Below are 26576 nucleotides of genomic sequence, written 5' to 3'. Positions count from 1 at the left end.
GGCGCCCGCGGAGCTGGTGGCGGCAGGCGCGGAGGTGGCGGCGTTTCGGCCCCGCTCGATGTGAGGCGGAGCGCGGCCCAGGCAAGCGGCGTGCGAGGGGCGCGGGGCCTCCGCGCCGCGGGCGGGAGGTGAGTGGCCGTGCGAGCGCTCCGCCCCGGCGGGACGGAAGGACAGGGCAGCCCGCGGTCCCGGGGTGCCGACCCTCAGCGGCGTCTTCATCCCACACCTCAGGCGCGGGGGGGAGGAGCGGAAGCACTTAGAGCCATTTTGTTCGAGGCCCCGAAGCCCGGCCTGGCTGCGCGGCCGGGATCTTCCTCCCCCAGCCTTGGGCTGCCGCCGCGCCCCGGCTGCGGGAGCCGTGTTTATCGCTTCCCTTGTGGAAGAGGAGCGAGGGCGGCGGGGCGGGCACTGCTTGGGCTGGGGGGCGGCCGCAGCAGCTGGGTCTGTCAAACACCTGCGGCCCGCGGGTCGGGGGGCGGGACCCCCGCGGTTGCTGAGGCGAGCGTGAGGGCTGACCGGTTACGGCGCTACTGTGAGGCTTTTCTTTTTAAAAATCAAAAGGCTCCTCAATACGAGAAAGAGGAGTTGCTGGAGGGGGTCCAGAGGAGGGCCGCAAAGATGATTTGGGGTCTGGAATATTTCTGTTGTGAGGAGAGACTGCGTGAACTGGGCCTGTTTACTCTAAAAAGAGAAGAGGCTTTCATCGATACGTACAAATATCCTAAAGGCGGGTGCTATCATAAAGTGAACGGTGCCAGAATCTTTCAGTGGTACCCAGCGGCGGGACGAGGGTCAATGGCCCTAAACTAATAAAACAAGAAGTTTCACCTCAACATGAGGAAGAACTTGTTTACGTTGAGGGCGGCAGAGCACTGGAACAGACTGCTGTGATGGTGCATTCCCCCTTAACTCCTTTCTAGGCTGCAGTGTGATCTGAGAAATTTTTGAGCAATCTCAAGTACACTCATTCAGAACATCTGCCCAGGCAGGTCGTGGAGTCTCCCTTTCTGGAGACGTTCAGAACCCACCTGGACACGTTCCTGTGTTATCTGCTCTAGGTGAACTTGCCTTGGTAGTGAAGTGGGGGTGGTTTTTATAATCCCCAGAGGTTCCTTCCAACCTTACCGATTCTGTGATTCTGTAAATTATATGTTTATATATATATGCAAACATATATACATGCTTTGGGAGCTGGGAGCCCATACTGGGGTTTTCCCCATGGAACTCATTCTTCATATCATTAAAATAACTCGATTCGGGTATAACAAGTAAAGCTGCATACCTGATTCAATTACTTTTGTTCATTGAGTTTTTTTAAAAAAGTTTTTAAATCCTGTGTTTTATAAACTTTGTAGAAAAAGGTGTGTGGGCTTCTTCCGGAGTTACTAAAATAAAAATATGCTTTCCCCATTTCACATCTCTTTTAATTGAAACTGCCGTAGAAACCTAAAACCTAGAGTTTTCCTAAAAATTCTTTTGGTGCCTGTGGCAGTGTTATTCTAAGTATGGAATATGGTTTTATGTTGCTTGCTGCCAGGAGCAGATATGCAGAAGGAGTGTGGCAGCCACTGTTTCTGCAAAATCATGAAAGTGCTTAGTTAGGATAGTACAGTTAAGCTGTTCATAATATAATTCACAAAATACAATCGTGTTAATTCCAGTCAGCTATGCAGGAATGTTGTTTACATTGATTCTTTTTATTGTAAAAAGTGACACTTCATCATGGTCTTGCAAGATACTTCTGATAGGGGTAGGAGAGAGATGATCTCTTAGAGGAGTTCCAAGTGATAAGAAGCATCTCTTAGTGCACAGTGCTGGAGAAGTTACTGTATTAGATTAAAAGAATGAACGTTTCAGTTGCGGTTGCTTTCTGTAGCATACAGATTGACCTGCTCATTAACATAAAATTAAGGCAAATCACTGTGACAGTTGCTGTAGCCAGCCTGGCACTGCTGATATCTTTGAGAAACAGAGCAGTTTCTGAGCACAATGATAGCAGTGTACAACAGTAATAAATGTGTAAGCTTCTGTTAAGTTACTCTGGCTTCTCAAAAATCTGTTGCAAGGTGAAATTCGTACGTGTGGAAAGAGCATTAAGTGTTTATCTATAGATATTATCAACCTAACTTTTCCAGAGTAACCTACAGAATATTTTTTAGTAGTGTATTTTTATTTTATAATGTGTGGTTCTATCGTGGCAAGTAATAATAAGTGGCAGTAAGGCAGTAACTTCTGTGATGCAGTGGCCCATAACTTCAGTCTTTCATGCTCTTGTCTGAAAGCAGGAGGTGTTTTTGTAAATGGTGATGTGCTGGGTGTAGAGGTTAGAGTAGCATGGTCTGGTGCTGGAATTGTGTGAGGTCTGGAGATGCAGTGTCGCCTACATTTGGATGGAGGATCAACCTTTGCTTTCTTGTAGTCATGAATGTGGCAGCAGTCACATGTTTATAATTGCTGTATGCTGCAGCAGGGGTTACTGGCCAGGTTTTTGGGGAAAATTCACCTTTTTTGGCATTTGTGTGCTTCTGGTACTTTTTTGAGGAACACACATGTAATGACTTGACATGTGTGCACCATTTAGTCAGTGTTAGCTGTAGTTGTTTGACATCTGAAAAGCATCTTTCTCTCTGTCAGGAACTTAACACCAGCTGAGATCTTCAAGGCTACTTCCAGATTCCAAAGGAATTAAAAAAATCTAAAAATCTTGGGAAAAATTACAGTGGGGAAGGTAGGCAGCCTAAATACAGGGGTCACAAGTATTCCCTCTCTAATCTCAAGTTACTCTGAATGACTGAGTTGGGCACTGGCAATTTCTATCAGTTCCCTCTTACGCTTGTATTTTATATTTAAGATATATTTTTGGTAAAACAGTCTCAAATAAGGATCTGCATGCAGAAGTTCAAGCAAAGTGCTTGAGTAACTTCTTGTGAGTGGAAGGAGAAGGGGGTGGGAGTAGAGGGGACCTCCTAGTTTAGGGAAGCACGTATGTGCCTGTGCGTTACTAAGCCTAGCAACAGGAAGCTGCCATTCGTTAGTGAGATGCCTCTTCTGAATGTTTTCTTTCTGTGGGTTCTAATGTCAGTATTTATTATAGGAAGGGAGTGTGAGTGTTGATTGTTTTGCATGTTGTTAACCACGACCTTGTTTGGTAGGGTGCTGTGTAGTTGTCAGTGGTGTTAGTTAGTGCAGGTTGAAAAGGCTCGGCTTTGTTGGAAAGTATTTGCTTGTCTTACTAACCAGCAGTTTGGGATTTGGAAAAGTTAAATTGGTGCATTGTGTGTCATTGTGAAAATACTAAGGTAATCCATAAAAATCATTGGGAAAATAAAATATCTTCTCCCTAAGAGCATTGTTTCTTTAAAGCTAAAGTGTTCACAACCAAAGAGTTGACACATCCTTTCCCTGCTATATGTATGGTAGCAGTTTTACAAGCTTGTCAGCTCTTAATATTATATGCAACTTTTCTAGTGTAAAGCATACTGCAAATATACATGCCTCCAGCAAACCTTGCATTTATTGTAACTTGAATGCCTGTAAGATTTAGGAACTCAGTATTTTTTACATAATCATAGTTGTAGAAAATACTGTGTATTACTCTTTTGAGATAAGGAAGCATGTCCTGTAAGTCAGGGCAGTTTGAATATTTAAAATAGCAAAATACAGTACTCTTAATGCTCTGTATGCACTAAAGGAATTCAGTTTGATGGTCTATCAAAGCCATTTATTTTGCATATTACTTTTCCTGAAAATATTCACATGGGTTTTAAAATAACAGTACTTCCTGTTTATTAGAATCTTACAAGAGTAAGTACTTGCAAGAACATGTTGTAATGTTCACAAATTATCCTCTTTTATTCCAAAGAGGAGGCGCAGTAGTATAAATTGCTTTCCTCAGACCCTCATTATCCTTTACCTTGTAAAATACAACATTCCGTAGATGTAGACATATACTAAATGTCAGTTTGATACAAAGTTGGATGGTTTTGATTAGTTAAATAGCAAGAATTGATTACAGGTTGGCTTTTTAGACATAAGTAGAAAGTTTGAGGTAGCTTTTAGAAAAATGCATCTGACTATATCTAGATTACAGGAGCAAACATGTCATAGTGCTGTTTTGTACTCTGGTGCTGCATTGTGTGGAACCAACATTTCAGTGGTGTAATACTGCAAATTAAAACAATTAAGGCTAGAAGTACAAGTTTCTGACTTGTTCAGTGTTCCTTTTACACTAGAAACTACACTAAATAAAACTCCTTTTTTTCCTCTCCCTTCAGAGTTCACAATGACAAATGAAGAACCTCTCCCAAAGAAGGTATGTGTTTTTAAAATTACTTGTGGCTTCACTCTTCCTGGTCATCGGGACAGCTTGATAAGTTATGCTTTTCTTTTTGCGTCATAGGTTCGCCTTAGTGAAGCAGATTTTAAGGTTTTACCTAGAGATGAGCTTATCCTAAGGTAATGTAAAAAGTGTTTTTTCTGTCTCAACATTTTAGTGAACTTCCAGTGGAAGATATGTGAATTTACTCTTCCATTGTCTTTTAACATCCTTGTTCTGAAAAACAGTTTTACTTGTTTCATGATGCATCTCCTCTGTAAAGTTCTCCTCTTTTCCCAAGTATTTTTATTTGTAGTTTGGGAGGGAACACTTTTTCACAAGAGGCAAAATCCTTACTGGTAGTTTGTAAAACATGAGTGTGAGTGGGTTTTTTTATTCACTCATAACTATAGAAGATACAATTGCTTACATTCCTTGATAGATAGCAAGTTATTTTAAACATCGGAAAAATGTCAACTCTTTACTTCTCCAGTACTTTTTACATTTAATCAGTCCATGCAGTTTTCTTCTCAGCATATTTGGCTATTAACAGAAAAATGTTACTGAAGTTTTCATCACCTAGAACTTCAATAAGGAAGACCCTGGCCATCTTTTAATTTTAGAAAGCATCTGTGTAACCATGGAAACAGTTGCAGGGAATTCTGTTGCACAGACCACCTGGTTAAAGAAATCACCCCAATCCACTTGTCTCTGTGTGCCTGAATTTCAAGATTTGTAAACCAGGAGCTATCCAAATGAGCCATCTGTGGGGCATTTGTTTATCTGCTGGAGTAGTCTGTGCATTTTGGTAAACATTAGTTCTTGGCTTCTTGTACACCGAGTTTATTAGCATTTATTAGGGTTTCAAGGTAAATTTTGCTGTTTCATAGAACAAAGACTGAACTGTGTAGCAACACAGGGTTGCATATACAACGCTTTGTATATGTGGTGATCAACTACCTCCCTTCTGGACAAGCTATCCTGCCAGCTACTTTTGGGTTGACAGTCTTTTCCAGGGAGTAAACGCAGTCTGTCTCCATATATTTAAAACTGGTTTCTGTCTGCCTCCGAGTATCCAGGCTTTTGGGTTGTAAAGAAAAATGTATTTAAACAGAAGAAGTGCTTCTTTCATAAGTGGTTTTGGCCTTGTGATCCTTTTTATAAAAGTTTCTATACTCAAAACTTGGCAGTAGTAAACTCCTAAGTCTCCGAAGCTGTGCCCTTACTTCCTGCAATAAAATTCATGTGAAAATATCAAAGTGTAGATTCTGTGACGCTTTCTAACTGATAATGTGAAAACAAAAAATGTCTGTCAGTTGTAATCAGTTTCTGTAACTTGCAATGATTAGTTGCTACCATAGAAGAGATGAATTTCCAGCACATATTCAGGAGAGAATGGGGTGTAATACACCCAAGGAGGTAAAGAATGCCAGCAGCTCACCTGTGTTAATGAGGAGGAAGAAGGGAATTTGCTAATGACAGCTGTGTTGCTATTGAATAATCATCTTAGTGTGAATAAAAACTGACATGCTCTCAAAAAGAGCACTTGATGGATTTAAGGAGAATAACTTCAATATACCCAGAAAAGGAAATTTAAATTGCATTTTGGTCATGTCTATTTTACTAGTTTGCATTGATCAGTCTTTCAAACATTTTTTTGTTTGGGGGCAGATTGATGGATTTCTACTAAGTTCACCTCTAATTGCGATTTCACAAAAAACTAACAATTATTACACTAACTGCTGGCTTCACTTGTAGGCTGGAATGACATATTATTACACATATTTTAGCGAATGTCATTTCTATTACTTTGAGACATAGAAAAGCATGTGTTGACCTCTAGGTTGTCTTAAGATTTGGAATGTATTTTTTTGGTCCATGCCTCGGTGAGGCAAATGCTTTTTGAGACAGACGTGTAATGATCTTTTAGGTAGTAAATCACCATTGCTGTACAGTTACAGTGATGAAATACATAGATAGAAACGATTATTCTCTTTTTTTGTCAGTTTCTGTGCCACGAGTCCAAATTTTACTGTTCTTTTCCAAGAAGTACATAATTCAGGTTTGCTCAACTTTTGTTGACAAAATATGAGCAGGACTAACACAGAGGCTTTAGATCTGACCTTGAATTTCTGCTTGTCTCATGACTTATTGCTGTGGACTCACCTTAAACTTTCCCCACTCTAATGCAGCAGTTACTTAGCATGACTGTAGGAGCTTCTGAGAGAAAGAAGAGCCAGGAGCATGGTAAAGAAATACTCTGTAGATCATAGCTAAAAATCTGATCAGTATTGCCCTGGTCATTTAGCTGAGCAATTAGCTGGTAAAACACTGAAGCACTCCAATATACACAAGCATTTCTGAGGAAATAGAGTGCTTTTACTAAACTTCAGTCGACTGGGACTTAGAGCCAGTCATTTTTGGAATGGCCTGGGTACAGTGTGTGTCTTAACCCCTAAATGCTTATCATTTGCTGCAAACCCCAAAGCTCAGCATAAAATAAGAGTGCTTCAAGAAAAAGTATTTAGGACTTTGTCGCTTCAAATTACTTCCATAAAGACTGCTTAGTATTTTTAGAGAATGAAGGGAATTAAGTAACTGACAATGCTGCTCAGTTACCTTCCAGTTCTTGTGAGACTGTAAGTGATCCCTTGAATGCAGAACAGGTTCAAAAGTATCTTTGTAGTTCTCCTGTCTGGTTTTGAATGCCTTTCCAAGTAGAACTTCAATGAAACTCTTCAGGTTATTAATTTTGAACCATCAGATTATGAACATAAACTACCATATTGAGTGGAAAGCAAACTGATGGGAGAAAAAAAATCTAGCTTTTAGCCTTTGTCATTCTTCTGCCACTCATATTCACTGATGAGCTGCTTCAGTCTGCTACAGGTGTGCTGGAAGGCATGATCTGGGGCAAGGAAGTCAAGGATCTGGTTTTGTTCCCTCCCAAGATCTTACCCATTCCTGGCCTATTGGTGAGGGGGGAATGCTACAAAACATGCCTTGATGATGCATGAGCAGTTCTAGCAGTGGCTGAGACACTGGTATGTTACCAACACCATCCTAGCTATGAGTGCAAAGCATAGCACTACAAGGGCTGCTGTGGGGAAAATTATCTCTGTCTCTGCCAGACCCAGTACAAGTTGCTTCAACTGCAAGGGTTACCAGGTTTTTGACAAAATGCCAGATCTGAATAGTTACGTTTTCTAGAATTGTTGGTAGGCATACGAGTTGAAATCCATGACATGGCCTAGTGCCATCTAGATTTTCTTTTCCAGGAGTTTAGTTCTTGCCTAAATACTAGCAGTTGTTGAGAGGTGACTTAGAAGTCTACAACATTCTTGGTGACCATGGGCTACGTGGTTTGCTTGTGGGTGGTTATTTTGGGGTGTTTTTTTTGGTTTGTTTTTTTTTCAGTTAATGGTCTGGCACATCTACTTGTGTTTCATGTCCTCAATACGCTTCCTTTGTATAGTGCTTCTGTTGAGGAAGTGTGAGGGTGTCATGATTTTGATAGAATTAATGGGTTTGGACTGTGAGCTGTAACTTAAAAGTCAAGTAGTCCTGTTTATTTGAAGACCAACTGTTTATTGCGTGTAATTTTCTAATGTAAAATTAGGTTATATCTTTCTAGATTAGCTGTTCAGTAGACCATTTCAGTTTTACTTCTGGGAGATGAAATCTCCTGAACTAACATAGAATTTTTAATGGTCAAATTTAAGGGTTAAGTATGAATACTACTGCTCTCTTTTACAGAGTTTTGAGAGTTTGTTCATGCTGTTGTCATGTTTAGCTGAAGTGTTGTAAAAGTTTTGATGTTGCTTGAAGGAAGAGGTCTCATACTTCCTTTTCCATAATGTGATCTTGCTTGCTGTTACAGATCCCTGATGCTTTTTAGGTCCTTTAATGTACTGTTTGAATTCACTACATAATCCAAATTACCTTGAGGTAGATTTTATAGTTTCAATTAAAGTAGAAGTATAGGTTACAGAGTTCAAATAGAGCAGTTGTGATGAATCTGGCATAAAATACATCTCAGGGAGAGAGGTAATTGGGAGGAGGGAACAAACACCTTTTTCTGTAGTGATAAGCTGTTAGATTAATTTTCTTTAAAATGTGCAGTTGTACCATCATGGAGAACACACAGTTAGGTACAAAGTGCTACTTTAAAATCCCAAAACACTGCTGTGAATTTTTTTTCATAAAGCATTTCATGCTAAACTTACAGCTGTAAATCATTGGGATATTTGCTACTGATTTGGTAGTTTGTATAAAATTTAGTGCTGTTTTTAAGTGATGTTTTTTGACCGTGAATGAATTGCCTAAATAGCATGTTTTCAAAGAGTTATTAAACTGTTTGGCTTATGGATATGAATATAATCAGGGAATGGTGTTAACCTGAATGAGCTGATACAACGCTTAACCTAGGCTGCTATTTCTGGTGTTATAATACACTTTTGCTTGTCCTGTTCACTTGGTAACATACTTAATGTTGTATTTGTATCACAGTTTGTTACTGAATTTTGTTTGAATTGCTCTATGAGAATAAGATGTATATAGGGTACTGCACAAAGATGACAAAATAAGTAGTGTTTGATCCTAGTATTTGTGTAAAATAGTGATTTTTAAGATGTCAATTTCATGTGTTGTAATGCACAGCTACCATTTTATTCCTCTGAGATGCAAAGCAGATTTAACTATTTCCACTATTAAAAGCTTTTTTTTTTAAAACTGGAATTCGCTTTTGTGCAGTTGTGTAATTCCATCCTGACGTTTTCTGATTATGGTATCACTGTGAGCTCTGAAAGCTTAGGAATGAGATGCCTTGATTTAGTAAACAGAACTTCAGAAAATTCTTTTTTTTTTTCTCTTTGTATCTGCAACAGGTGGAAACAATATGAAGCATACGTGCAAGCTCTGGAGGGCAAGTACACAGACCTTAATTGTAAGTTAGCTGGGTTTCAAAGTGGTGCAAATTACCAGAATGTATAAAGCAGAGTGATCAAGTAATGTATGTGCTTTCTAAAGGTCCTAAAAATGAGAGATAATGATCTGTTATGTCAGTTACTTGTCAGGAAAAGAGACCCTGTTTTTTCTACATTTCTAAGTTTTCAGTCTCTCCCAGCTTTCTTACCAACTTCTTCTGCAGTTGCAAATTTATCCCACCGTCTAAAAAGTCTTTATTTTTGCATCTATAGGACACAGACTGTGGGCAAGGGAAAGCTTCAAAGCATAACCCCATAAATAGATGTACTTTCAGAACTTTACCATTAGAAAAGGAAACTTTATCTACTGGAATACTCCAGGAATGTCTGTGCCTTTGGTAATATTCCAGGACTATAAGACTGGGAGGGGAAATAGTGCTTAGAGGTAAATGTGTAAAATGTGTCCCCAAGGATTATTTGATCTGATCAGGCAAATTTGATTGTCCTTCTTATATGGTCATTAAAACTTGAACTTTTGGAAGATAACATGGGGAAGATACATTACTCTGAAATGAGAAAATATGAATACATTCTGGGAGTGACTGAGCAGCCCATCCTAAGTCACTTTTAAAAGTTATGTTGGCAGCTAGAGATAGTATATTTCCTGTTTTCACCTTTTCAGTCTGTCCTGAAGACCAAGACACAGTCTAAATACTTAGAGATATAGTACCACTGAGTTTGAAGGGTATTTTTCTGTCAGTCCAAATGGATGTCTTCTCTTTTGCTGTTGTTACATCCTTCTACTGCTGTCTCATAATGTTTTGGGTTTTGGAGAGACTGAAATACAGCAAATGTGGAAACAGGTGATTCCATTCACATCTCAGACTGTCTAAACATGGATAAATAAGTTGTTTCAACATTCCTTGTTTCTTGATCTTGGATACAGTACAGGCTGTAGTAATCAGTGTTAATGAATTATCTGCAAAGATTTATTTAGAAACCATTGTCCTGAAGCAATTTGTGATGTTCAAGTTACATTCATGTCTGATTATTCTCAAGAAATTAGAAAAAAAAATGAAAATCTATATTATTAAAATTTTTCATTGTTTTCCATGTGACAAGTAGCAGAGTGAATGTATACAGTTGGTATAAGGTTACTTGCATGTGTTTTTGTTTAAGTAATTTGGAAATGTGCTGCCTTTTATGCATTTCTTACATAAACTTTCATAAATGTCCATGGATCAGAATTCTAGTTGTGACAGAATGTTCTCAAATGTATTATTGTTTGCTCATGGAGTGTTGAGACCAGTTTGAGGATTGCTATAAACAGCACTGTTTTACAGACTGCAGATTGGTTTTTGTGAGAGTACAGACTTTATTCTTCCACCACCCTGGCCTCAGCTTTTCTTACGTGTATCTGGGCAGCTCCAGCTTCCCAAGTTTCAGACTGCAGGTTGTAATAATATTTGGTTAAGCAAGCAGTTTAAAAGTGATTTCCTATATAAATATCTTCAAAATTTTAGTAAGTCTTAAAGAAGGACCAGGAATATGGATTTAAAGCCACTTGTTGTCAAGCTTTTCTAATACTTAATGATAGTTTGTTTTGTTTATGATGGTTATAGACATGACTGTAAAAGGTGTAGCTGTTTGACTTCTGTTTATGAATTTGGTTTTTAGATTCTTTTTGCTATCTTTTAAAAGCTTCCTATAGAAGGGTATGCTAAAACATGCTTTCTCTATGTTCTTGCACGTGTTAGCTAACGATGTGACGGGGCTGAGAGAATCTGAAGAGAAGTTGAAACAGCAGCAGCAAGAGTCTGCCCGAAGAGAAAATATTCTGGTGATGAGGCTGGCAACTAAGGAACAGGAGATGCAAGAGTGTACTGTAAGTACTTAGAAAGGGATAAGTGTGTTCAGACGGTTGCAGCAATATCAGCTGTTGAGCCAGTGCCGATGTGCTGTGTTTTTTTGTATCTACACCATTACATTTTCTGTTTAAAGACATGGCAGGGTACTTCAGCTTTCATTGAATTAATAAAGATCACTCCTTAAAGTTTGGGGATTTTTTAATATTAGTTATTTCTGTTGATTTTCAGTAGCAGTTGTGATTGGAAAGGCTTTTACTTCAAGCTAATTCTTGCATATATTCTCTTTTAGCATTTATCTACGGTATATATCTACAAAAATGTTACTTCTGAGTGTCATTATAAAGTCAGGAACAAATAAAAATGTAAGGATATGACTGAGTTTACTTGGTTTCATTTAGGAGGTTTTAGGCTGATACTTACATTGCCTTTGGATAACAAGGTATATGTAAGCTGTCTGGATAGGTGAAGTTGCTACTTTTGAACTTCAGCAGATCTGCTTAATTTGTAGTGTTCTGGTTACGTATTTTGTTGATCTTTATTTATTCTTTATTTCTGGCTGGTTTTTGTGACTTTTACATCTGTATTTAGTTTTGGTTTCTTGGAAACTGTCTCATTTTGGATTACCTTAATGTAATTTTCATTCTGCTAGAATCTGACAGTTTCTGAGGGGATTGTAAAAAGTTTATTGCTAGTTTTGGTAATATACTCTTCAGAGCTTCTCTTATGAGAAATACAGGCTCTGTGCAGAACTAATAACTAGTGTTGTAGCTTTCCTTTGCTTTTTAAGTCTTCCTTTCCTTTTTACCTGGAGTTTTTCAGAGCTGTCAGGTATAGGTATAGTAGTATGACTGAGCTCAGTACACAGTACTTTCACTGTTCTTAAGACCATAAGATCATTTTAGTTCACAGTAAATAGTATGATAAACAGGAAAAAAATAAAGGGGATTATGCTTACTTTGCAGTGGCAAAAAATGAAGCCCAGAATCCCTGAGGTTGGCAGAGACTTGCAGTTTCAAGTCCAGCCTGCCTGTTCACAGCAAGGTCTGTTGGACCAGGTTACCCAGGACTGTGCACTAGTGGCTTTTAAGTATCTCCTAAAATGTAGACTCCAAAATTCTTTGGTGACCTGTGCCAGTGTTGAACTGCTGACGCAGTAGAATGTGTTCCCTTATGTTTAAGTGGAATTCCCTGTGCTTCAGTTTGTGCCTATCACCTTCTGTGCTTTCAGAGAGCACCACTGGCTTTGCTTGCTTTACTCCCCATCAGGTATTTATGCACATCCCTAACATCCTCCAAGCCTTCTCTTCTCCAGATTGAGCAGCCCTAACACTCAGCCTCTGCTTGTGTGTCACATGCTCCAGCCCCTTAATCAGCCTCATGGCCCTTCACTGGCCTCACCCTCATATATGTGTCTTTCTTGTGCGAGGATGTCCAGATAGGGACGCAGTACCCCAGATATCTCACCAGTGCTAAGTAAGAGGAAGGATCTCCTCACTCAGCCTGTTGGCTGCACTCCTGTTAATGTGGCCCAGGATGCCAGTGAAGATCTGTACTGCAACACTTTCCTAGTTGTAAGGGTACAGTATTGGTCCTGCTCCAATTGTGAAGTTTTACTGATAAATTCTGCTATGTGGAACAGCAGTAATAACAGGTTGGTTTTTTTTTTCTTTTGAACTTCTAAGCATATACCTAAAGCAGTAAGTACTAAAAATAAATAAATAAAAAGAAATGTAAGGTTTTCACCAAAACCAAATTTGTGTGTACTGTATTTTCCTTTCTTCCTCCCTTGAAGTCATAAACTTCAGGTATTTAATGCTTTGAATTTGACAATATCATGAGAACTATAGGGGTTTTTGGCTGCACTTTGTTAGATGTTTATAGCTGCATAATCTTTCCAGAATATCTGTTTAGAAGAACTTCTGAAAAGCTTTGATTTTCAGTGTACTTTAAAAAAGAAAAAAGGGTGGGTAACAACCTGCCAAAAAGAAACAAAAAACAGACAAGTGCCCACACACTTATGTGGCTTAGATTTCTCCTGCTCCTGACTCAAGAATTACACCAAGGATGTAATGTCCATAGTATATGGAGGTAGGAAGATCCTTGAAAAAGAGGTGTAAAATGGATACACTATAGGTGTATAACTGAGACATTTTCACCTTTATATATTTTGAAGTTTAAAAATGCACATAGTTTTAAGAAGTTGTGAAGGACTAGGCTTTACTAGAGAGTGTTTTTTCCACTACAGTAACAGTAGAAAAATACATCATGTTGGATAAATGGGGAAAGCTAAGATACAGGTTGCTTAATCATGTAGTAAACTATTCATCTTGTGATGCCATTTGACGTGCCTGATTTTAATCTATAAAATAATTTTTCCATGTTTTTATTAGTTAGTCTTTTTATAGTCCACACTTACATGTAAAGTACATCAGTAACATTTATATGTAAGCCTTCAATGTTCCCTGTCACATTTTGCTCAGAAGGACTGAGCATTTATGGTGTCTAGTTTCTTGAAAACTACAGATGTGTTTTTGGGACATTTTCTTTCAAATTTACTGCTTTCAAATTTAAATGGTTAAAAACTTAATACTGTGCCACATTCAGCTGGTAGTAGTTGGAAAATACTGAGTTTTCTGATTACTTGTGTTAGAACACCTTGCTTACTAAAGTACACTAGCTCCGTTTTAAAATAGGGTGTGATGAGCTCTGTTTTGGTGTTTCAGTTTTCACCCTTTTTTAAAATAGTAGCTTTTTAGTGTGCTTTCAGTTTATGAAAGTCACCAGCTGTCATCTTTAAAGTGTAGGTGTGCATGTCAGAGTAGCAGTAGCGGAATCATTGCCCTTACTCTGTGTTGGTGCTGTTTTTGAAGAGACAAGATGCGAGGGGAGTGTATAACTCCATTCTCTCTAGTGCTCTGTGCTGAGTCTAGCAAGAAAATATATGGATTTCTTCAGAGCCATCAGCTTAGTAAAAGTCTGTGACAGGTACCGCAGTGTTTCTCTGTGGTTTTAGGGTGATTAAGGGCTACCTAGAAGTTCAGGCGTTTAACATCTTGTGTGCCTTGTTTTCAGCAGCAGCCTCAAGCTACCTTTCCCCCAGCAGGAACAACCCCCTAGAAGTGGTTGCTCCTTTTAGGGAAGTGTGGGTAAGATGATATTGGCTATGGTTTCTACAATAAAGCTTTATTTCTGCCAGAGGTGGTAGTAAAGTTAATGCTACTTCAGGCAAGGGCCTTAACCTCATTCCAGGCTACCGCACAGTTACTGAGTCAGTAAGTGGGCAGAAATTTGTAAATACTTGCTGCTCAAATATGATTTTCATGGAAAAGATCTACAAGAGATGACAATGGGTGGAACTTTCTGTTGGTGCAGTTGGAGTGTAGCACTAGATAGTCATTACTCTTATGGCTTAGGTTACAGCTCTGTTATGTTTTTTTCTCTTCTTAGTTGTGCACTTCATTACTTCCTACTCCTTCCTTGTAAGAAGGATATAATGTTGATCTGACTTAGATTGCTTACACTTTGTCTCAGGCACCTGTAATCTGTTTTGTAAATTCTTCATGTTTAGAGGCTGTTCTTTGTAGCTGTTTTTGGATGATGATTGCAGCTGAAGGCATGCAGCTGTTTTCAAGAATGTGAGAACTAGAGGGATTGAAAATGTTATTGTCTGTCTTTAACTAAAAGATAAAAATGCACATAAACAAAACCTCACACAGCCTGATGTCCTCTAAATAGACTGCTTTCAGTGCTGTCCTGCATTGGGTTGAAACACAGAGAAAGCTGATAGCAAGATTTTTGTGTTTGTGAAAATTACCTCTACTTGTCTGTCTGATGGGCTTTTGAAAAATACTAGCTAGTGTATGCTTTCATGTCTGGGAATATGAACAGTCTGTAGGCATTTCAGGTGTTAGAGTGGGCATTCCCTGGGGTTTAGCATTGGGCATGACTATTCCTGTATGTTCACCTGTAGCCTGAAGGCAACAGGCAAACAAACTCTCCTGTTCTCTAACCGTTACCACCTGGAATATCAATGGGAGGTGACTCATACTAGAAAGTGGTTAGAGGGAGCAAGAATGTGAGGTTTGGACTGGCTAAGCAGGATGACAAAATTAGGAAATCGGCAGACAAGGAAAGACATTTGGGCTTGCTTTGGGAGCAGGTCATACTGGGAGGAGGATGCTAGGTCTTCATGGATGAAGAGCCTGGCAGATGGGAATTCTGGAGTTAAATACTGGAGAAAGCACTTTGGTGGAGGGATTAAGAAAATTTGAGTTGGAAAAAGTATAGAGGAAGAGAATGTTGTTGTTGTTTTTTTAAGTTTGGGGAGGGAATGAGCAAGGGTTGTTAAGCTTAAATAAGTTCTTTCTACTTATTTCATTGCTTCAGAAACGATGAGCTCAAGTCCTGTACGGGTGCCATCTGCTGGGCTCAAGAGTGCGAGCTGGAGAGACACCCATGAGATTGTCAAATAACTGGCACTGCACAGCATTGGCTGGGTCCTCCAGAGTGTTAAAGTATATTTCTGGTGTGACTGAGGAGCAGTGGCAGTAATTCTGTGTTCTAGTGATCCAGGGAATCTGTTACAATTTTTAGATTTAGTGGAAGAGGGAGGAATATGGGCCTTAGGAAAACAAGGAACATCAAATAGACTTCAATAACAATGAATAAAATTGATCCTTACTCAGTGAGTGATGTATTGTGCATTCAGTGAGGCAAAGGAATCGAGAGGTAAAATGCCATCCAAGAATTGTTAGCATTATCTTAATCTGTATTTCCTGTTTCTAGGTAGTGTTTGCATGTGGGTTCTTGAGTGTTTTAATTCTTGAAAATATTTATATGTAGTGCTTTATTCCTTTTATATTTCTTTTTGCATACGTAGAACTTTGTCTATTTAAAATCTAAAGTACGATGATTTCAGTTTTTTAAGTAGCTAAGTATTTTTATAATATCAAATTAATGTGACAAAGGCAATACTTCAGTTATTCTAGTACCTTTGAAACCACTTACTTGAAATAAAATCCAGGAGTTTTTGCTACTTAACTATATGTAAATTAAACCATGTTATACTCAATTAGAAGTGACTGAGGTTGCTCCTGCACACTGAATGTACATAGGACTTCTGTGCTTCCTCTTCACCACTGCTGTGTAAAGACCCCATGAGAGAGTAACTGCATGTACAGGAACATGGTGTGTCCCAAGGAAGCAAGAGTGCAGGGAGACTCTTGCCCTTTAGGGTTTGTCAGTGAAACTCTCTGCTCTCAAGTCTGGTTGCAGGACTGCCTGCATGGAAACAAACCATCTGACTTCCAGTTAATGTCTTTTAACATTGTTTACCTCTTGCTCATGAAGAAATGTGTGTGATACAGGGAGCATAATAAATTGAATTTAAGAATCAACACATTCTGTGCAGGCTGATGTGGTATTGGTGATTAGCAGGGTTCTAGACACGTACTTTTAGTACCATTTAAGTGATGGGATTAAAATTGAAGAAACTATTAATCTGAAGTTAATAAAAAAGTTAATAAAGTTAATAATTTATTTACATTCATTTTGAATAATAAATGTATTTAAAAGAAAACCTCTGTTTTCTGTGACTTCTGAATTTTTCACTATTACAAGTGTTCTAAACATACTAACTTGTATCTCCTTTGGCTTGTGGTCATGCAAGGGAATAAAATCCAACCAAAATCTGTTTTAATTGCTGTTAATATTTCTAAATTATTTTGTTTAAAAAAACACAATCTTGCATCATAAGTGACTATTGCAGTTGCAAAAACTTCAGAAGTTTCTAAAAACCTTTTTATTATTTGCTTGTAAATATTTCATGTCAAACTGTAATGGTCCTTAATAACTTCCACTGAAGTGGGAGTTAACTGTCTGTTTAAAGCAGATAATTATTTCCATATGCTCTTTGCTCCCCAGAAGGAGTGCAGGCAGATACAAAAGAAAGGGTGCATTCTAATTGCTTCTAATCCAGATACTGCTCAGACTAATGTAAATTGACATGTAGACAATAATTGGGGTCTGGAGGGAAATCTGCTGTGAAAGGTAAAGCATGAAAGGTGCTTAGGGGGCGTGGATGAGCAGACACATGGACAAGGGTTTGAGGCATGCACAAGTGATTCTTTTATCCTGTGTTTTTTGGGTTGCAGCATGAAAGAAGGCAAGCTACCTTGATAACTTTGGGGTAATGATTTGTATTGAAATGACTTGCAGTTCTTCTTTAATATTGTATGAATAACAGTATTTTTTTCTCATTTTATGCAGAATCAGATTCAGTACCTCAAGCAAGTCCAGCAGCCTAGTGTTGCCCAACTGCGATCAACAATGGTGGACCCAGCCATCAACTTGTTTTTCCTAAAAATGAAAGGTGAACTGGAACAGACTAAAGACAAACTGGAACAAGCCCAAAATGAACTGAGTGCCTGGAAATTTACGCCTGATAGGTAAACAAAACAAATACTCCCCAGTCAAGACTTCCCTGACAGTCCCACTACGAGAATGCTATGGTGGGACAGCCAAGTACTCGTTTCCACACCAAGACTCAGACGTTTTGAGGCAAAAGCCACATTCTTATACTGTCCAGCTTGTAATGCTTAATGTAAAACTTACCAGGTGAACCTTGTGTTTCAGCTTTTTTCTCCCCTTTGCTTCAGAGGCCTGACAGCGTCGGACTATTCTGAAGAAATGGCCATCTTCGAAAAAAATCTTTTCTAGAACATGTAGACATTTGCAAAATTGTTCTATTTGAAGAAAATAGAGGGAGAAACAGAAGTCTTAAGTCTGTGGCACACTGTGTCTACAGACAGTTTGGAGGAGAGAGAACCTAGAGATTATAAATCATGAATTGAACATGTAAAATTCCCGTAAAATGTAGAAGTGGAATATGCTTCGCTCTTAACCTTGAGCCTAGTGACTTAGAGACACTGTAAGTCAGTTTTGCCAATAAGACTGTGGACTTCCTGCTTGTTCACTGAACTGCTGGGTCAAAACTCGATGAGGTGAATTTTGCATTAAAGAGTTTACTTGCTAACCAGTTTTGAATAGCCACAAGAGTGCTATTTGATATCACAACAGTGGTAGTGTACACATTTGACTGTTTAGCCTTTGGGCTCTAGCACTTGATGCAGCCTTAAGTCACTGTTGCTAAATAATGAACTGTTTTCTGGATGGTTGGTAATATTGTGGACGCCTCAAAATTAGAACTGTACAAAAATGTACATTCCATCTAAATGCAGGTTTAAAATTGTCTGAAGCAACATATATTTGATCACAACTAGCATGTATAAGAAAAACTGGTTGTGATAAGAATTTCACTGCATGTTTTCATGCAGAAATGAGAATTTTTCGATCTTCATACTAAGAACTGATCTCAAATGCTTAATACAGAAGGCACAAGATGGCAACTGTCTTCAGTGTTGGTGGGGTATTTTTATTCCGTTGTACACCTGGGTTTTTTTGTATTGTGCTTCTCTATAAAATGTGCCTTGAAATAGTTGTAATACGTAGTTCAAGGAACACTTCTGGATATACTGTTGTATCGTGAAACTCCTGGGATGAACGAGAATTGAACAGGTTGTTATTTCTGCATTGTCTCGTTCGCTGCAAACGAAGTCAGTATTTTAACAAACCAAAAAAACCTTAAATGCATGCATTTTTGTTGGTGGATTCAGTGAAGGAGTTTTTGCTGCTCTATTGATGCCTCTGTTCTGTTGTCCCAAGTTACTTGTAAGAGTAGCAATCTGGGACAGTTGGGAGTGCACCTCTGAGGTCTGTAAAGCAAAATGTAGATTTGGTGTAGCATTTGTGTGTTTGTTTTCTCCCGTAGCAAATAGAGGTCTGTTTAGTAATCTGAGGTTTTAATTTTTCAAAACAGTTGGGCAACGTTTTATGACTCAGTTTAAAAAAATTAATTTTTAAATTAAAAAGACATTCAGCTGTCACAGAAGGTGATGTATTCTAACTGTTTTGGTGACTTCTATTAAGATGCCGTAACATAATTTTGATTTGGAAGTATCTTTAACTGTTTGTGCTTCAGGTGATTAATACGGGATCAAAGCGTATGCAGGTTTATTTTTTTTTGCATGAGTAATGACCTAACAGCAAAAAGAAAAATCCACAGAAAAATTTTACCTTTTTAAAAGTGATACATCCGGAATGATTTTGCTATAGCAGTATCTAAGATTTTATTGATCTAGCATCAAAACAGAGGTAAGACTTATATTAATAAATCGTTAATGTGTTACCAAGGCATTTGTAAAGCTTGCTATAATGTGTTGAAAGAAGCATGCCATGCAGATTGCTTATTTCTAACTTGGGAGTTCAGAAAATTATTTAATACATTTAGATACAGGTTGATGGTTTTCTAAAGTCCTCAGGCTCTGAATGTGTGAGTACAGCTGAGGAGAGATGAGTAACTTGCTACTTCCTTTCAAACTCAAGTGTCAAAAGAAAATGTTATTTCTGTAGCTGCAACATACCCTAATTTACATTATACAATTTTAAGTCAGTGGTGTGAATGTGCATAATTCATACATGCAGTGGCTGGAATATAGAAAGTTATAGTTATTTCCTGGTAAATTATTGAGGCTTTGTTAAATGGGTTAAGATTTTACTGCTTTTCATTTCTTGAAAGGTGAAGTAATAGGCTCATGTAAAATATTTGTAGGTGTTTTTTTATTCTTTGCATCTTGCCCCTCTCCCCCTTAATTGCTTTAATTGTCCATACTTGTACACAACTACTCATTTCATGGCATCTGGCCTGGTTTTTAGAAGAGGCAATGGCCCTATTCAGATCCTAAACTGATGTCCTTGGGGTGGATAACATGTTAACTGCAGCCCTAAGCAGAGTTAGTTCCGGACCTTAGTGTAGATAAGGCTGTGCAGCATAAACATTGCTGATGTCTGAAGGGGGAAATGAAAGGGCATGTAATCAAAGGAATGGTTATGCTAAGCCATTTTAACCATCATTAAGCAGAGTATAGATATGGAAAAAAATTAGTTGAAATGTCATTTTGCAGTAAGCCTAGTACAACAAACTTTAGTCTTCTGAAATTTAACCACTTATATTCTTACAGGTTTTGTTGCATGTATGTTCAAGAGGATTTGTGAAAACAATGCTGAACTTAGTTTTACAGATCATAGGAATTGTTTTAATAGTTAATGGATTTAATGCTCTTGAATATATTGTCCTTTTTGTAAATTGCAAGGGTTATTCTCTGCTAGTTCAGAACATCTGGAAAAATTCTGATGGGAAGAAATAGCATTATAGGTAACTATGCAAATTTCTATACAGGTAATAAATATTTTACATTTTGGCAGGAGTTAACCTGAAGATATTAATGGGATTCTAAATTTGTCCCAATTCCAAGGTAACTGGTACTTCCTGATTCTGCAGTTGATGTTGGTTTGTGAAGAGAAAAACATTAAATGACTTAAGCATTGTAAACTTTTTCTACTTGCAGTAATAATGAATACAGTAACAGGAATTTGCCAATGGCTAAAAATCATGTCTGCCTAATAACTTTTGGGATCTGTCACATTGGTTATCTCCAAAGTGGTCCTGCTTTGCACAGAATGAACATCTCTAAGGAAACTTGCATCTTAAATGTGCGACTTGGACTGTATTAGGTCGGCACAATTTAAACTTCAAGGACCTGGCATTGGACATCACATCAAGAAAGAAAACAGGCTGCTGCCTTTAGCAGATTTTCAGGCCTCCAGGACTTTACACAGCCAGATTCCTTCTGGAGCAGCCCATCTGAAAGATTTGGGAAAGTCAGTTGAAAAATGTTAAATGGGGCAGAGTTGGCAGAGAACTTAAAAGTTGTTCTAAGACTTGAGTGCTCAGAAGGTAGTTGATAAGGAAATTGCTGTTTTAAATTCTTCTGGTTGGGTATTTTGGTTGCAGGAGAGAACTGTGGCTGTGATTGTAGCAGAAATTTCCTGTTCTATTTTTTTAATCCTCAATTTCTTTTCAGTATTTGTCACTTGTTTAAAAGCATATAAAAAATTAAATGACCTTCTTGGTCTTGAAAAGTAACGCAAGTCTTGCTATTGAATTCACAATAAAACTGTTTAAGTTTGGGGGTTTTGGCAGAGCTTACACTTCTATAGAAAAGAAGACAGCTTCATTATGGTGCTGAGCCTATTAAAAGAACTGTTTGGGGATGCTATCCTGACCTGGCAGACTAAGAGTCCTAAAGGACTTTAATTTTTCTTTCGTGGAGTCAGCTGTATTGCCTATATATTAATTTGCATACTACTTCCTATAATGCTTTACAATGAGATTTTTATCATGAAGATTAAAGATGTGTAATGGTACCAATTTAGTAAAGAAAATCTTGTCAGTTCCTACCTGTTTCACATTTATTTTAGAAACTGAATGTCCTGATGATCATTATTTACAATCTGAAATCTGTCATTTTAAAGGAAGTAAATAATATACCCCTTCCTTGATGTCCTTCCAATGTTCAGCTACACTTGCATTCCTCTTCATACAGGATATACTTAAGAGATGCTGACCATAGAAATCATAAAGCAGACTCTGCATGTGACTGTCAAACATACAAGTAGTGTTGAAAAATAGACACCTCATTTTTTTAAACAAGAGTACCTGGACAGCATTTAAATAAATGCTTAAACCCTTTAAGGAAAAATGGTTGTCAATATGAAAAATGAACATGAGATTTATCATTTCCCCCAAAGCAACTTCCTTCACCCAAATTCAGCTATTGCATTTCATTAGTGCAGTAAATGGGGAATGATTGTGCTTATAATTTGCTCATGTAGTTTCTGTGCAGTCCTTGATCTTTTGAATTGCAAAACACATCTTTAATCAAATATTTAACTCCGTTAAGAATTGGCACATGCAAGATTGTGCATACTGATAATCCAGATGTTGGTATCAAAAAAGTACAATATGCTTATTCATATTTTCAGTAATAAAACTTGCCTTCCACTTTGTGGGACAGCGACTGAAGATCAACTGGCGTTGGAACAGCACGTGGTAACTATAGGGAGACTTTCTGCTATGACAATTATGTTGAGGCATAATGTTCCTTGAATTGTGACATGCAGAAATTGCATCTCCTTTTTGTCTGTAATTGTGATTGAGGAAGATAACTAAAGGTTTTATATTCCTTTTGTGATAGATGGCTCTTTCCTTTGCAGCCAAACAGGGAAAAAGTTAATGGCGAAGTGTCGAATGCTTATCCAGGAGAATCAAGAGCTTGGAAGGCAGCTGTCCCAAGGCCGTATTGCACAGCTTGAGGCAGAATTGGCTTTACAGAAGAAATATAGTGAGGAACTTAAAAGCAGTCAGGATGGTAAGGGATTTTTTAACAAAAATAGAAGTTGCTTTGCACTTCTGCAAGTTTAATTTTGTGATGATATACATAATAAAAAAACATCTTTGTTAGAATGAAAGGGCTGTACTGAGCAAAATATGACAGTCGTAAGTATTAACTGGTAGTCTTAGTTAAAAACAAACAAAATCCTTACGTTTGGGGGAATTGGTGGGATCCTCAGCTCTAGTAATGCAATGTTTGAAATAGAGGTATTTACTATAAGTCTTGCTACTTAATAGGGAATGTTTAGACTGCACACTACTGGTGAATTGGCAGGATGAAAGCTGTTAACATTACATGAGGCCTAGGCATGCACTGAGAACAGCTTTTTAACTGACTCATTTGGAATTTATTTTAAATCACCAACTTTTCAACGATATCTAAGAATGTGTAAAACTGATATTTTTTTTTCCCTTTAACTCAGATGAATGAAAATGTCTCATCATGTTTATAGTCTAAATTTTGCGACACTGAAAACCTAAATTGAAATTATCTAAAAACTCTGGCCTCTGGCATAATTTAAATGGAGGAGAAAATGCAGTTTTAAAGGTCTTCAGTCTTGCATTCTGTGTAGTGTAATGGCTCTTCATAGAATGTTAAATTAGGTTTTCTGAAGTTTGGGGTTATAACCTATCTAGACAGCACATAGACGTGAGTATCTTTTTTGTTTGTTTAACATCTGAAGATTGTAAGATACCAGCAACTAGATATGGCATCACATCTAAGTCTGAGATGTCCTGCATTTTTAAGGCTAGATCTTCCCCCAATCATATTTTGATCTCTTGGAGAAAATAGCAGTATAAAATAACTAGAACACTTAAGGTGAATGATTGTATAATGTCATTTTCTGGGAGCAGTAACTACTGTTTTGAAAACACACTTCAACAAAATTTACCAAGTACATAATTGAAGCAAGTGTAGACATTCTTTAAAGACTGCTGCTTTTGAATGTGGTAATTTCCAGCATTGAGTTGCTTCTTCCCCATAGATGAATCAAGATGATACAATAACAGTTTTCCTAATGATTGTTCTCCATAGCAGCAAGAACACTTGTTTTTAATAATTTTTACAATAGTAAGCACTTTGCATTTTATTTTCTCTGTCATACTGATGTTGCAGTTGAATTGAAGACTGAGTCAGTGTTTCACTGTTAAGAGGTCAAATTTGTTTTGTTCCAGAATGCAGTACTAATTGTAAAAACCTTTTTTCTGGTACATAAATATTAAAACACCTTGTGTAATTAGTTAACACTCTTGTTGGTAAGAAGGTCTTTTTGTGTCCTCTCTTGAAGGATTTAAAGGATCAAACACAGTAAGAATTGAAACTTCCTTGAAATATGATGGAAAAAATAATGCTTATTGCTACTGAATAGGATTTTGTAGTTAATCAGATCTGTTATGTATAGATATAGTTCATGGTCACTTTTACAGTATTTCTGCTGGGGATTTATACTTGAATAAACGTAGACACATTAGTATCTGCAAAATATTAATTGTTTTCATTGAGCTTTTTTCTGAATATCTTGCTTTCTTGCCCAGAAACTAAATTTTTCTCACATATTTTCAATAGCAGTATAGAAAATAAGTAGATACCACAGTTGTTAAGCATTTTCTCCTTCAGAGGCAGAGTATCAAAACCAGTGCATACCTGATGGCTGAGAAATAGTTCATTGAAAAATTTCAGCATAAAATGTTGAGTTATGGGATTTTAATTTTTTGTCTGAGATTCAAGCTGTATATGGGCTATTAAGTGTTTGCAACAAATGTGTTTTCTTTACATAGAATTGAATGACTTCATCATCCAGCTTGATGAGGAGGTAGAGGGTATGCAGAGTACCATTCTAGTTCTTCAGCAGCAGTTGAAGGAGACTCGCCAGCAGTTGGCACAGTACCAGCAGCAGCAGTCCCAGGCCTCCAACCCAGGTACCAGCAGGACTCCATCCTCTGAGCCCACGGAGCAGGGAGAGGCCGTGGGCAAAGACTGCAGCCGCCTGGCAAACGGACCAAGCAACGGCAGCTCCTCCCATCAGCGGACGTCTGGGCCTGGATTTTATAGGGAGGGTAGCGGCACGGAGGATGACTTCCCAGCTTCTCCAGGGAATGGTAATAAGCTGTCCAACCACTCTGAAGATAGAACTGGTAGAGGAAGTGGTAGCTACATAAACCAGCTCAGTACTGGGTATGAAAGTGTAGACTCTCCCACTGGCAGTGAAAACTCTCTCACTCACCACTCAAATGACACAGACTCCAATCATGATCCTCAAGAGGAGAAAACAGTGAGCATGAAAGGTAACAGAACTGTGGGTTCTCGTCATGTCCAGAATGGTTTGGACTCCAATGTAAATGTGCAGGGTTCAGTTTTGTAACATTTTTCTGCAAAATTTTTATACAGTGTCATTGAAATTGGGAGAGGATACTGTCCAGGAGCCGTTTAAATTAGTGCATACTTGTCACAATTTTGCCTTTTTGTGGGTTTCTTTTTGCTTCAATACCTCTGCCACTTTGGAAATTTTAACAGTTAATTACGTTGAATGTTGCTAAAAGGACGTTTGTGTAGCTCAAGTTATTTTTATATGAGTTAATGTGAAGTTGAAATGGAAAATATTTCCATAAAGTATAACATAAATGATGTCTGTACAAATCTGTGTATATCTAGAACCTGTGCTGTGTAAGGGCATTCTTACTCATACTGTTATACTTAACACCACCTTCAAGATTTGTCATAATAGCTGTGGGTTTATGACTGCCAAGTTTGCCCAGTACAGTAGTTTTATCACTAAAAAGATGGACTTACTGGAGTCCTGTAGTAGTTTCAGTGTTAATTACAGTTTTTCCCACCATACATCTGTGCATTTTCTCCTTAGGTGACCGAATGTTTATGAATTGTGTGCATAGTTACTCAGTTTTAAAGAACTGTTGTATCCTGTTGATGCATATTGCTCTGTGACTCCAATATTATCTTACCTGTACTGACCAAACCTAAATAAAAACTTTTAATAATGTAATTTCCTCATTGTTCTGCATTCGCTTACGTGGTTTACTTGTATGCGGTGTTTTTATAGTCCTTGCTTTTGAATTGAATTTTGAATTTGTATCTGTGTCAATCGTATCTGATACAGTGTATGCCAGATACATGAAGCTTTAGGTGTGTGCTCATGCTAATTTTGGACAGCCTGATACTGTTTGTTCCACAGGTTTTGTCCTTACTGGCAGAAAAAGGGTGGGGGTGGTGGGGAGGTGGAAAGGAGAAGTTAATGAAAGTAAACCTTAGAGTTTGAACCTGGTTTTATTAAGGATTATAAAAAAACCCAAAAAACAACCCAAACGCAAAAGCTTGAAGTACCTAACAGCACAAATTAAACTAAAAAAAATTAAGGAATTAGCAATTCAGCCTTTTGAACTAGATAATTTTGTTTTTAAATACCTGCCTGAGGAAACTGATTTCTTAACAGGTGCAGAGAATGACAGAATTTCCTTTAATTAAACATACTTTTATTGCTCAGTATTGCTCAAGTATACTTTTATTGCTCAGCAATGAGCTATGAATTTCAGAACCTGGATTTCTGGTGTTCATTTTCCATCTATTAGTGTTGGTAGCACATGAACAAGAAGATGAAAATGCACTGTTCAAGGTAAGACAGAAGTACTTAGTGGTTTATTTTAGGGTGGGGTTAAGTGTAGTTTCAACCTTTTTTCTACCTGTGAGTCTTGTAATTACCAGACAACTAATAAAATGAATGCATATGTAGCTACTAAGTAAGAAAGAGCTTTACTGTTTTGCAATTCACTGTGGAAACAAGACTTGTTTGAAATAAGTATTTCTCAAAAGTTCTAGAGCACTCTGTTGAAATTCACAGTTGCACTGAATTCTTAGGTTATAGAAAGATGTCTGTGGTAGCATTTTTAAGTGGTGTAAATTAGTGTCTTGCAGTCCAAGAGAAATGGATGTAATTAAAATGCTACCCAGGTACACTTGTCTGTATTAGAAACATACTAGTCCATAGCAGCCCACAACTGGTATTTTAATTTCATAGGGTTCACATCAATGTTCTAAATCAATGAGGTAGTGGTCACTGGAAGTATAAATTCCACTGCTGATACCTCGTTGCTTTTTGAATGTT

At 37.9% G+C, this 26576-nt stretch overlaps 1 protein-coding gene across 2 annotated transcripts; it reads left to right on the top strand.

The window, feature by feature from the left end:
* WTAP (WT1 associated protein) lies at positions 1-25460 on the top strand. Of its 2 annotated transcripts, none has more exons than XM_015621374.3 (8): positions 1-128; positions 4275-4312; positions 4400-4455; positions 9202-9260; positions 10998-11125; positions 17376-17554; positions 22281-22435; positions 24238-25460. In XM_015621374.3, the coding sequence occupies exons 2-8, from the start codon at positions 4283-4285 to the stop codon at positions 24819-24821; spliced, it is 1191 nt and encodes a 396-aa protein (XP_015476860.1). In that variant the 5' UTR covers positions 1-128; positions 4275-4282; the 3' UTR covers positions 24822-25460. The 2 variants fall into 2 exon arrangements, 1 of the variants encoding a protein (XP_015476860.1); XR_001520368.1 differs by having other exon boundaries at positions 7-128; positions 17765-22435.
* The last annotated feature ends 1116 nt before the right edge of the window (positions 25461-26576 follow it).

Source organism: Parus major, chromosome 3, assembly GCF_001522545.3.
Source record: "Parus major isolate Abel chromosome 3, Parus_major1.1, whole genome shotgun sequence".
NCBI classification, from domain to species: domain Eukaryota; kingdom Metazoa; phylum Chordata; class Aves; order Passeriformes; family Paridae; genus Parus; species Parus major.
The sequence above is the reverse complement of the archived record's forward strand: the minus strand, read 5'-3'. Positions and strand labels throughout refer to the sequence as shown.

Excerpts from the sequence above, each read along its gene's own strand:
- WTAP (XM_015621374.3), top strand. The coding sequence starts at position 4,283 with ATGACAAATGAAGAACCTCTCCCAAAGAAG. Across the intron at positions 4,456-9,201 it reads AGAGATGAGCTTATCCTAAG|GTGGAAACAATATGAAGCAT; the intron begins GTAATGTAAAAA and ends TATCTGCAACAG. Across the intron at positions 9,261-10,997 it reads CAAGTACACAGACCTTAATT|CTAACGATGTGACGGGGCTG; the intron begins GTAAGTTAGCTG and ends TGCACGTGTTAG.